The sequence below is a fragment of the Acanthaster planci genome, linkage group LG06, assembly GCF_054643075.1.
Source record: "Acanthaster planci isolate LZ-2023a linkage group LG06, COTS_SCS, whole genome shotgun sequence".
Classification (NCBI taxonomy): Eukaryota; Metazoa; Echinodermata; class Asteroidea; order Valvatida; family Acanthasteridae; genus Acanthaster; species Acanthaster planci.
The window spans coordinates 7,202,627-7,215,319 of NC_141782.1; the positions used below are offsets into that span (position 1 = coordinate 7,202,627).

At 40.3% G+C, this 12,693-nt stretch overlaps 1 protein-coding gene across 1 annotated transcript; it reads left to right on the top strand.

The window, feature by feature from the left end:
• Window positions 1-169: 169 nt before the first annotated feature.
• c16orf70 (chromosome 16 open reading frame 70) lies at window positions 170-11,654 on the top strand. Its single transcript, XM_087138123.1, has 12 exons — window positions 170-415; window positions 2,584-2,750; window positions 3,259-3,302; window positions 4,075-4,240; window positions 4,628-4,728; window positions 5,924-6,036; window positions 6,308-6,441; window positions 7,117-7,197; window positions 7,326-7,408; window positions 7,865-7,955; window positions 8,695-8,826; window positions 9,603-11,654. The coding sequence occupies exons 1-12, from the start codon at window positions 352-354 to the stop codon at window positions 9,678-9,680; spliced, it is 1,254 nt and encodes a 417-aa protein (XP_086994249.1). The 5' UTR covers window positions 170-351; the 3' UTR covers window positions 9,681-11,654.
• Window positions 11,655-12,693: the final 1,039 nt, after the last annotated feature.

The following is a 12,693-nucleotide window of genomic DNA, read 5'->3' on the forward strand; positions in this document are numbered from 1 at the left end:
TCCAGGATGACATTGTGGTCCTTTCTTAGTACTACCATGGATGAAGAAATGCCTCCATGGTCCAAAATGTAGTAGACGAGGATTTTTTTTCCTGACATTGTGGTATTTAGTGGCTACCGTACTCACTGTCATGGGGGGGGAAAGAAGATATTGCGCATGCCCTTATTACAGCTGTTTCATTATCAGAAAACGTAAACAATTTTTTGTTGCATAGGGCCTAGTAACGTCAGTAGTCTTGGTCGACTTCGGAAAAATTTCTTCAGTTGGCCAAGTAGTAGCCTACTCATTTGTCAGCATCGGTGATGCATTGATCTGTTACATACATGTACTGTCGTATGGTGTAGGTGCAAAATGTTGGATTTAGAAGTCGTTCCGGGCCGATCCCTCGGAAGTGAAAACTGGGAATTCGTACTCGGTAAGTAATCATGGTAAAGATTTATCAAGTTTGGTAGGAAATGGGTCAAGTCGTCCCCGGGTCAAGTCGTCCCCGAGTCAAGTCGTCCCCAAGTCAAATTGCCTCCGCGTCAAATCGTCCCACTAGTTCTTACAAGGTTTGTCCGTGCATGTAATTTCAAGTTCTTTGTAGGTGCATCAACCAAACAATGTACCGGTATGTAGAAGAGAAAGAAAACCAAGACAGAGACTCGTACACGTACTCACAATTTTCATTCGTTCTACGCAGCTCGAGCTAGCTGGCAGCTTTTGATATCTACGGTAACCAAGACATGCCACATATATACATTTATTAAAAAGGCGATTCCCAGTGTGTGCCAATGAAACAGCACATAGGCCTATTCTTTGAATGGTCAAAGCAATTTGAACATCTTTAAATTTCAAATCTTCCAGTAATCATTTCCAGTTTATTTGAAAACTTTATGAAATCGATAATGCGGAAATGAATTTTAGTTATTTTGAATTACTAGGAAAATCAGTTAACATTTTGACTGGGTTGTTTTAAGTGAAGGAATAGTGCTTCCTTAACATGCAAGCAGTCTCCGCAAAGTGGTCGTGGACTTTGAATCCGCCGTTTGGGAGGCAGTGAGGTCCGTCTTTGGTGACGTGCACATTCACGGCTGTCTCTACCATTGGACCCAGGCTGTCTGGCGGAAGTGTCAAGAGCTGGGCCTGCAGGCAGCTTACAATGCAGATGCATCAGCGAACGACTTCATCAGGCAGTTGATGTCTCTGCCATTTCTACCAACACATCCTTGAGGCCTTCCAATGCAGGGACGGCTGTTTCTGCTCTGGGAGCGCTACCAAGTGGGCGAGCTGAGGACGTGTGGTCTCCTTTCCAAATGCAAGCATCTCACTAGACCATCGCTGTTGGCAAACCAGGCCTGAATCATCAAACCAACTGGCTCTTTTTTAGAACACTTTCAAAAGAGATTATTCAGTCCTTTCTGATAAATGATTATTAAATGAAAGAAAAATAACTTATATAAAATAGAAAAAAATCCCAATAAAAAAAAAGAAACAAATAAATTTACCTTAGCAAAAACTTGAAAAGTACAAAAAAAATTAGTAACCCCCCAAATAAATTACTGCGGTAAAAACATAAGTACAAAATGCAATAAATTATCCCAAAAAAATTAGTTGCTGCTGTGAGAACTTGATAAGTAAAAATGAAAATATATTACCCCCACCCACAAAAAAATTCATCGCCGCAGTAAAAACTTGAAAGAAAAAAATTATCCCCCCCCCAATAAATTGCCGCTGTAAAATTTTAATTTAATTATGTATACGGGGGAAGACTTGACTGGGGGACAAGTTGACTCGGGAACGAGTTGACCTGGGACGACTTGACTTGGGGACGACTTGACCAACATTCAGTGTGGTATGCTATATCCATATCCTATATGATACAGGCCTACAACAAAATGTATGTGTGGATGTTGGGCGCGATCAGTCAATCATGAAATTGTTTTTGCTGATATCTCCATCAAAGCTGGTCCTCTTACAAACCACCAAGGATCTTGAATCGAAAAAATGTGGAGGAAGTGACTTTAGAGCAGCTGCAGTAGAACTGAAGGAAGATTTCTTTCAAAGTTACCCAGATCAAAATGCTGTTGAATTAAACTGGACCTTCTTCAGAAACAGGCTAAACAACATTGCTAAAAAGTTAGTTCCACAGAAGATTGTTAAAGGGAAAATTATGCCAAGATGGTTGTCATCAACTCACCTATTTGATAGGAGAACTGTTCCGCCAATCATAGAATAATATTGACAGATCACGTAAAGATCAAGTGATCAGGCAGATTGACCAATCACACCCAAAACAACAGTTGATCAACTGTGCTGACCAACCAGTCATGCCAAATACATCAACGTGGTAATGATTTTGTGTGTTCCATCCAACCAAGGAGGACTTTCTACAATTCTTTTGAAGGATAAATAGTAGACCCAGTCACTGGGTTGCTGCACTTCTTTTTTTTTTAATGATTTTTTACTTTGGCAGCTGGTAAGACTAAAAGCTCTCGTCGTTTTAAGAAAAGAGATCAATAAAGATGGTCTTAATTTAGAACTGAGTATGAATTCAGCAATGCCAGCAATGTTTTACATGTATCTTAACTTTGGCCCCGTCAGGAATGCCATTTTCGCAGGCAGTCAACATCCTACGTCGTCAATGTCGCATCATCAAGGACGTGCAGGTTATCTACTGTGAGTTGGTCCCCCTGGCCATTGATCTAGTGCTAAATCTTGTCCAAGATGGAATACGTCTCATCTTTGATTCACACATGCAACGCCTACGTGTAAGTAAAAATACTTGCCAGTGAAAGAGAGCATTTTGACCAACTGGCAGAAAGTGGAAAATTGATAACACTGTTACTTTCATTATTCATAATTTGTAAACAAATATACAGTATGCAAGTTTTTCAAATAATGGAAATATCATTACCTTTAATTTCCAGTTTTTAATTTGAAATATGTCTTTATGTTCACAAATTACAAATAATGAGGTTGGTAAGGGTCATAACAGTCATAACAATTGATTTTGGCTCTTGAGGCTTTTCTTTCAAGAAAATGCTGATGAACATTCCCTGGACCCTGTCAGACTTTTCAAAGCAAATAAGAAAGCCATCTGCATAGAAACATTACTTCTGGCCAAAATCAGCTCATGCGGTGGTCTCATTCCTTGTTCCAAAAATCAAATGTTGAGAATATCAGATATGCTGTTCCTGTCTTTTATGCATCTAGCATAATTAGAAAAGTGTTCCAGAGTGGTTCTGAAGAGTGCATCAAATATTGTCTTCTCCACAGGTCATTGAGGTATACAACCTCAGCAAAGTCAAACTGAAGTATTGGTGAGTGTAGCTAGTAACATCTCAGAAATTGAAGAGAATGCCCCTGAGGACAACCAGAGCACACTGGTCTGAAATGTCACTAGTTCTTATCAGAACCACACCTCTTCTAAAAGAGATTTTTCCATATGGTGTCGTCACAAGCCCTCTACTTAGTCTATTCTCCACCTTGCAAAGCGTCAAATCTCAAAATGTTGGACATGCATTTATTATTACTTGAATACATGTACATGTATATGTTGGACACGTTTAGCCGATCTGTTGGATTGGGCAATCGTGCATTATAGTCCTGACTTGACTTCCCTTTGAAAACAGTAATCCACTACCATGAATTAGAAAGAAACAAAAAGACGATTGACTGATGTTGGAATCATGCCATAAGATACCCAACAGGTACAAACATGTAAATACAGTACTTATGGAAACTATAATACAGATAAATTTGGACTAAAAACCCTGATCGATTAGGTTCACTATTAAAAGTAATGATTTGAGTTATGAGTTCAATGAAGTAAGATTTTTGACCCAAATGTTCCAGTTGAATCTAATTAGGTGACAGGTTAAGCTACAAGTAGACACAGGAGTCTGCTAAGTGCAGAACAGATTGGCTCAGCAGAATCAGGTTACCAGCCAAAAATGGATGTAAAGTATATATCGTCCAACTGTTACCCTGTGGAATTTTACTTAACATTTGAATTTGGTAAGCAGTCATTTCCTCTCAGCAGCTCCTTGAAATTACAGCTGCTAAAAACTCTTTGGTTTATTAATGTTACAGTGGAAAGCATTTCAGTTCACCCTACGTCCAGCCAACCATTGAACAAGTGGACAGTTCCTTTGGGGCCACCAAGCCAGCCGTGTACGATGCCCAGCAACAACTCTTCTCCATCAACTTCCGTGGTCTATCTTTCCTCTTCCCCATCGCAGAAGATGCGAAGTTTGAAGTATGAAGGGTGATCGTTCTTTTTTATAGGCGTGTGTAAATTTGTGTTCACCCGTGGATGGACCATTTTTTATTCATGAACTATAGAGGATTGTACGGACCATTTTTCAGTTAGGAAAATTTGACCTGATTTTGCTGTTACTTTAAAATCTCCACACAACACTTGAAAAACTTTTTGATTAGAAAAAAATTACATTTGTATTCATAAAATCATTTTGAAACATTAAACTGGACAAGAATTATTTGACAGAACTGTGCTTGAACAGATTGAGAGGGAGCCCCTAAATCTTTCTTTATAGGGGTTGTTTTTTGAATAATTTCTTAAGCCACTGTGACAGGCTTGCTGTATGAAATCATTTTTGTACAAAGTTGATTCTAATTTCAACAGCCAAGTGTTCATGGCCTGGGATCCATCCCCCTACCCAGTAAGAATTCTGTCTTGGTCAGTCGTATCTACATCTACACCGGAAGCAGCCTCGCTGAATCAAAGTGAGTTTGAAATTGGCACGTACCCGTTGACCTCAAGTCTGCAGCAGTTTTTGATAGGATGGTTCCAAATCCTCTGTAAGTCCAGCACTACACCGTTGACTTTATTTTACTCTGAGAGATTTAGGACATCAAGTCCCATGCCAAAAAACAGTGGCTGGGTTGTACGGCCTGATTCAATCAACAGGCTGCGGGATCAGATGCTGAATTTTGGAAGATTCAAGGTCGTTAAAATTGAGAAAACGTTGCCTTGAACAAAACCAAGGGTGTTTTCAGTGTGTCATGATCACTGGCAGTGGAATGATTTTGGAATTGGGGGGGTGCCAGTTGTTAGACCATCAGGCATCAGCCATTTATAGTTCAATCCATTCAGCCTCAACCAATTATAGGACCTGCAAAACAGTGCAGGGGGGGGCAGGTCTCCCCAGTTGAAAAAGTGAGGGGCCACTGGCCCCCTGGCTAACCCACTTCCACTGCCAGTGGTCGTGAAAGCAAAGAGGATAATCCTGGATGGTTGTTGATCTACAGTTTGTCATTTACTTTGTCATGAATGCAAGTACAGAAAAATGCATGAGTATACAACAGCCTATAGGTTTTAGTTTCTGTCAAAGAACCTTTGTCATCCTTGTGGACTCAAGATTTATGCATGCATATGGGTCTTTCTGTGCAAAATTGGACTCATTGAATGGTAGTATTTGAATGATACAAATAAAGACAATACCAGTGAGTTCCTGTATCAGTGAGGGTGACTAATTTGACAGGTAAAAAAAAAACCAAGCCCCCAATAAAGTTATAAAACTAAGGATATGTGCATCATGGCCTTTGATTCTCCTGGTCAAATATTTTGGCAGAATTTATGTTTCTGATTTCAACACTTTGTCTTCCGTGTCATGATGTCTATGCCTTCTCATGGACGTTGACAGAGCAGTAGTTGGTGCTGTGTAGCCTGTTGGTGAGAGTGAGAATGTTTGAAACAAAGTGCACCAATTGTCATACACACAGCATGGATTGCCCAAGCAAGCATTTCTCTGAATGGGGACTTATCAACACCAGCCATGCTTGGTGTCACTGGCATATCCAATGTCTGTCACCTGTCTTTGTCATCGTTGAGGGGTTTCTTGATTCAGAGTTCATCCACTTAAGAAACACCATTGAGAAATTGTGAACTGAATTGGTTCACTATGTGATATTTCTTCAGGCGACCGCCAATTCCTGTGAGTTCCTTCTGCGGAAATGTCTTCTGTGAGGCAGTAGAGGGAATCAATGAAGACGGACTACCAGTTGGTCTGAAATTCTCTCTGCTGACTGATGGTGAGTTGCATTTATAAAAAAACAGCAATTAGTCTTTTTTTCCTTTCTGACTTCAGATTAATACATATGTCAGTTACTGTCCTTATATCCTAGGTGGATAGGTTCCATACAACAAACCTTTCCTGTAAACCGCCCTTCCCTTCCCAAACCATCTCCCGGGCCCACAATGGTTTTTGTTATGTGGGAGCTTTAGACTTTATTAAGTGGCTGTTTTCACTTGAAAAACAAAACAAAACATGTTTTTACTGTAACCCGTGTAAACCTTTGATAGGTCCCGGGGGTGGCAAGTCACCAGAGTCCAAACATCGTCCAGTCACCAAGATGCTTCAGTTTGGAGACTCCACCCAGGATGTGATCAGTGCCCTTGGATGTCCCAGCAAGGTCTTCTACAAGTCTGAGGACAAGGTATGATTCCTAATTGGCTTGATGTCTCAAAGGAAGTGGGTGGTAGAAGAAACACCCATACAGAATGAGAGCTCATAGTTGTTTGATTTAGCATTCCTAAAAATGGTTGCTGTGTACGGCCAGTATTCAGGTTGTACACATGGGTTTCGGGTTCACAGTGGACCATCTTCTTGGGAAAGACCACATTAATTAAGGGACATTTCCCTTCCCACTTTCAGTGCAGACATTGGCAACAGGTGCACACTAGACATGCTAGATTCTTCAGTATCTCTAAAAATAGTTGTTATCTCCCCCTTTTATACATTTGGTTATCATAAGACATACCTCGTTTCAAATGAGCTGAAATATTGTGATACTGAGGCTAGCGCAGAAAATGTCCATTACTCGTCAAACATTAAGTTCAAGTCTTAAATACTTGATTTCTTGAAGAAAGTGACAATGCTTGCGTCAAATTGGCACTAAACGTTAGCTCAGTATGATGTAGAACATTATGTGGCATTATTTTCAAAACAGTGTTCAGCCTCATGTTGTATGTGATCGCAGGCCATCAGAGCCATTGAATACATGTACCTTCAAATTTACTTACTTACCCATGCTGCCATTCCATCCTCACATTAATTATTTCACATTGTTCATTTTCTTCTCTTGTTTTGCATTATCTGCATTGACTTTCAGATGAGGATCCATTCCAAGACATTCCACAAAGACCAACCCAGAACCTCTGACTATTTCTTCAACTACTTCACCATAGGAGTGGTATGTACCGCGGTATCGGTGTTACTTTGAGGAAAAAGACATGTCTTCAAACATCGATAATTGAGCTAACTTCTCTTGAATTTCTGATGATACTTTCAGTATTAACTGGCCCAATCTTGTGTTCATAGGATATCTTGTTTGATGCTTCCACTCACTGTGCTAAGAAGTTCATACTACACAGCAACTACCCTGGGCATTATAACTTCAATATGTAAGTAGCTCAAGATTTCCTGCTCATGTACTGTCTGAATTTTCAACTTTGCATTATCTTTGAAGTGCATTATATAACAACATAGGCATCTGTAAGTACTTATTGTTAGAGTTTTTGTGAGTATTGTTCAGTCAAATCCATGATAAGTTAGTATGGTCGCTCAAGCTTGTGTTTATCTCAAGTTCCCTAGGTCTGATATTGTTCCAATATTTCCCTGGGTGAAATGTCAGTCTGTTGAAGGTTTCTCCAACCTGATGTGGGTACCCAGTTATTTGTGGTGCGAAGAGTTGAATGTTAAGTAGAGGTGCAGTGGTTTTCCTTAGGTCACTGGGCTACCCAGCTGGATTTTAGTCCCTCCTGACCTTATGTTGAGGCATGCCAAACTCTAACTACGGGGGTTTACTTCCAAAATCTGCATTTCCTTTGAAAGAATATGATTTTTGTGTGTTTATGCAGTTATCACAGGTGCAACTTTGATATTTCCTTGCCATGTGTGGCGGAGGTCTGCGATGATAGTGCAACCGTCAAGATGACCACATTTGTCAAGGTCAGATTCAGAATAACACAGTTCTGATTGGCATATTTGAGAGGTTTCGCAGCGTCCGGATACCAATACGCGTACGGATACCGTAACCGTACTCGTTACCGTAAATATACAGCAAAGCTTTGTGTTTCGCATAATTCTGACGGATACACCCTCAGGAGGGCGCTGTTATTCAGTCACGACAGTTGGCCTACATACAGGCCCATTTCTCTCTTTTTCCTGAGCGTTGCCCACAAATTCCAAACTAAATCCATGGATGATACCACTGACGATAACCTGGTGGAAAACCAGTGACTTAAAAATGACAATCCGCTGCAAAATCTGCCAGAACAGTATTTGTTTCTGTACTTATGCGAATGGCGGTAGATATCCATCGCCAACGCCTATGCAAACTTGTGTACAACGGTTATACATCACACGGAGGGCAAAAAGTGATGATGTATCGTGACGTATCTGTTCGCATAACAGTATCCGTGACGATGCGAAACCTCCTGTTGACTATTTACCAAAACCTTTTCATTGTATCATTCATCACATGAAATAGATTTTCACCTTGTGTCTGACCCCAAAAGAAGACCTAGAGGTCTCACACATGTCCAGATTGAGTTTGCGATTGCATGATGGGATGTTGATGCTGGGCAACCCATTTTATGGCTGAATGAGCTGCAAAAGTATTTGGTCATACAGATACCAACTTCAGTATTGTAATAATATTATCCAACGTGAAATGTTATGGTTACAGTGGGACTCCATTAAGAAATTCCTGGTGAGGTCTTCCCAGAAGCCAGTAGTCTTGAATCGAGCCTCTTCTATGAACACGACCAATCCCTTTGGCTCCACTTTCTGCTATGGTGTGCATAACGTCATAATTGAGGTAATGTTAGGCATTGGTTGAGCACTGAAATATAATCACGGTCTGCTGTAATGTGCTATGTACATTAAAGACATCCAAGGAGGCCAGTGACGGCCAAGGGTAAGTGTGAGCGACAACCGTCTGCTGATCACTGGTCAATTTTCCCTGGTTATCTGTGTACAAACATGTTTTGGGTACCGGACAAAATCAACCACTGGTTGGCATATATGCTCATCACTTGAAATTGCACCAAAGTGAAAAAATTGTGCTGCGTTTTTTACTGTGATCCTCCATTGTTGACGTAACAGACATTTGTTTTGTAGCTGGCAGTTCCCAACATTTTTCAACTAAAGAGTGTCTCTTCATGAGGAGGACGGAAGTGAATCCTTTTGTTTTGTGCAGCTGTTTGCTAGTCACACCTGTAATACACATACATGCACACAGTTTGATTGGCAGTTGTGGTGACTTTACACCTGTTTACTGATAGTCATTGTTGGGACTGAACACATTGTAGGGGGAACACCAATGTTTCTATAGACCAATATAAAAGTTCCCAACAAGTGAGAGATGTAACCCACAAAAAATGCATGTACTTGGTCTGTAGTTACTGGGTACCAGTTATCGTGGAAACCTGAACTGTTGTGGAGACAAAATGAAAGCCTGCTGTGCAGTGCTGGTCAAAATACCGCATGCAGATGCAGCTGTGGAATTTTCATGAGACAAAGATTCTTTGCAGAGTTCATGTGAAGTGCACAGACTGATTGTCTTGTTTTATTTTATATCTGAATCATTTACAGGTCATGCCAAATAACCATATAGCTTCACTGACCATCTGTGAGCCTCGCCAACCAATAGGAACACCCATAGACTCATGATTCCACATGGAGAATGTGTGTCACTCTTCAAGGGCTTTGAATTTTAATTTGTAATGAATTGATATCTCAGCTGTCCAGACAGCAAGCGAACATTTCAGTTAAAAAAGCGATCTTCAAGATTCCTTTCCATGTGCGTGATACCGGGCAAGACATTTAATCTCTGCTAATGTGAAAACATCCACTCGCCCAATGTTTCTTGGTGTATCATGTACGTTGCAAAAATACTGGAAATATTTTCTCCAGTACAAATCCAGTTGAACTTAGGAAATATGTTCAAAACGTTTTCCGTTTTCAAATATTCACCACAGGTTGTCTTAAGTGCAAGATTTGAAGGGGCATTTATAAAATCCAATTTTTATGTCATTCACAAAGTATTTTGTTGATGGACGTGTAGGCTTTTTGCACTTGCCTTCGGCACTGGGTACAGACCTGGATTTTAGTAATGATTTATAAACCCTACGTGCTGTGTAGAAGATGATGAGAAGGTATTTGGACATATCGTGGGGCAACTTAAAAGTCTCTGTAGGATTTATGCTGTGCTGCTTTTTGTACAAGCAGTGAACAGAGTGAGCAGCAACATGCAACATACTTGAAATGAAGGGGAAGTCATATGGCGTATCTGTCTCCTCAAAGCTACTTTGAGGAAGCCACTCACTAAACTATAACAGCTGTGGCTTCTTCTTGTATGCGTATGTTTCTCTTAGCCACAGTGGGTTGGGATGATAATTTTCATTTGGCTTGGCCTACCACAGTCGTAACTTCATCATTACTGATGGTGCACTCGTAGCCTACCTCAACTCTCTCTCCCTCAGGCGTGCCCCTTTCCTCGCAACGCCCATGTGCACAAAGAAAAGCAAAGAATTTGTAATAAATCTGTCATATCTATCATATCTTCTTCCTGATATCAGCCTGGCAGTTCTAGTATGCAGATGTTGACTGCTTTGAATAGCATCGTCAAATCTTGAACATTCCATTTTCTTGTGGCCAAAGGAAGATGGAATGCTTCAGAGACCATTAAGGAAAGCTACTTTTTACTATACCAACAAGTGAAAGCCATCAGTATTTGAACATCTCATCCTTGATTTTTTCGCAGTTCAGGAGATCAAACCAAAAGAGCAATGCAAACTCACCTGTGTTTCCATTGGAAATTTATTCCCAAATTCAAGAGCACTTTCCCCACCCAACCCTCTATGAAATATTTGTAGCCCAACTTTGTGATGCGTCATAAAAAAATGCTTCATGCTGAAGCACACTTTCATTCAGATTGACCTTTAGTTGCTAATAATAAAATACATGGGGTTGTTATGTGTTTAGTAGTTACATGTAGTCTGTTCTGGGTAAAAAGGGAAAAAGATGGATATGCTATGCTGTCGGCCAATCAGGAGACAGAATAGTGGGTGAGGTTTGATAATCGATGGATCTACGTGATTGGTTGATAGCACTACCATCTGTCAATTACAGTGCCATCAGCCTGTCAGTCACCTTTTTCTAAAAGTAAAAGTTGAACATTTCCTATATTAATTCTTGAATCAGCTGATGCAGGGCAGGATTGACTGATAGCGTAGAGCAATCAACCAGTATTGCACATCCATCAATTGTACCTAACTTTTCCATTTAAATTTGCTACATTTGGTACAAGTAACCATAAAGCTTTTGTCCAATGGCTAAAATGCTGTGCATTTGGGCCACTTCTATAGCAAATAATCTACTGTCATGTGCTTGTGTATAATGTAAAAGTGTGGAAGAATTGGGGATTTGAATGAGTCAGTTTTTACCTCTAGACTGAAAAGCAGGGTGTAAATGCATGTTTCAGTTACATGAAGTTATCAAACTTTATTGTAAAAACGATCTCAAATCTTTATAATGATGCATCATTTGTTGCACGTAACTTATTGGTTATTAGTTAATATATAATTTATTCTTGAATTACTTTGCCAGTTTGTAAGTGTTAAATAGAATCTGAAATTCACTGAATCTCAGTAGTTTGTTCTAGTTATTTCTGAGAATCTGGTATCATTTTTGTGTTGGAGACTTAGGCACCTTTGGTATTAATTTCATGTTCTTTTTAACATTATGCGTAGCTGATCACAGGTCCCTTCATAAGGCCAGTCACCAGAAATAGGGTGCGGAGTGACAGTGGAATGCTTTTTGTCACATTTCATTTGAACATCAATTGAGTTATAACTGATTGGAGATATTTTGTGATGAATTTGACTACGACACTGCTCTCTAGTCCCACTCCCACATCCCCCAACATTCTCCTAAAATCTACATTTAGTGAAATTCATTGCCCTGCTGCTGGCTGATTTGTGCTCACCTCTGGGCAAATACCCAAAGAGATGTTTGCATACAAGAATCAACAATCTTACCAACCGTTGATCATGATTCACATGCAGTATCTGACGTGGTCCTCTATATAATTCTGACCATTTGTACACCCAGTCATGCTTTGCTTTACCACACAAGAGGGCACGGTGTTTCACATTGTTCCTACAGTATAACACTATCCAATGGACTACACGAAGACTCCACTGAGGACAAGAGACTGACCAATGAGAACAGGAAAACACCTGCGTTCCCTTTGTGTTCTCTACAATCCAGTGGTGCAAATCTGTTCCAAAAAACCACAAGGGGGGTGATGTAACAGGCCCCCCCATCAAAAGTGGGAGGATATGTATCTGCCATCCCCCCACCCCACCCCGGGGCATTTATGCCCCTGGTAGAATCAAAACGTGTACCAACATGCCTCCTGTTTCTTGTTCAGTAGTTGTGGAACATATATTTCACTTATTTTGTGGGAACCAAAACGTTGCTGGGATAGAGAAATATCCCCATAACTCAGTCCAAATTTGCCTAACTAAAGAAATTGACCCCTCAACCCTGGGAAGGCCTACATTGTACCCATCTCATTCAACTCGTATTCACATGTGCAATCTGCTGGTGTGCAGGAACAATATGAGTTCCACAAGAAGTATGGAGACTAAGTTTCCTAAAAGCAAAAGTCTCCCACAAC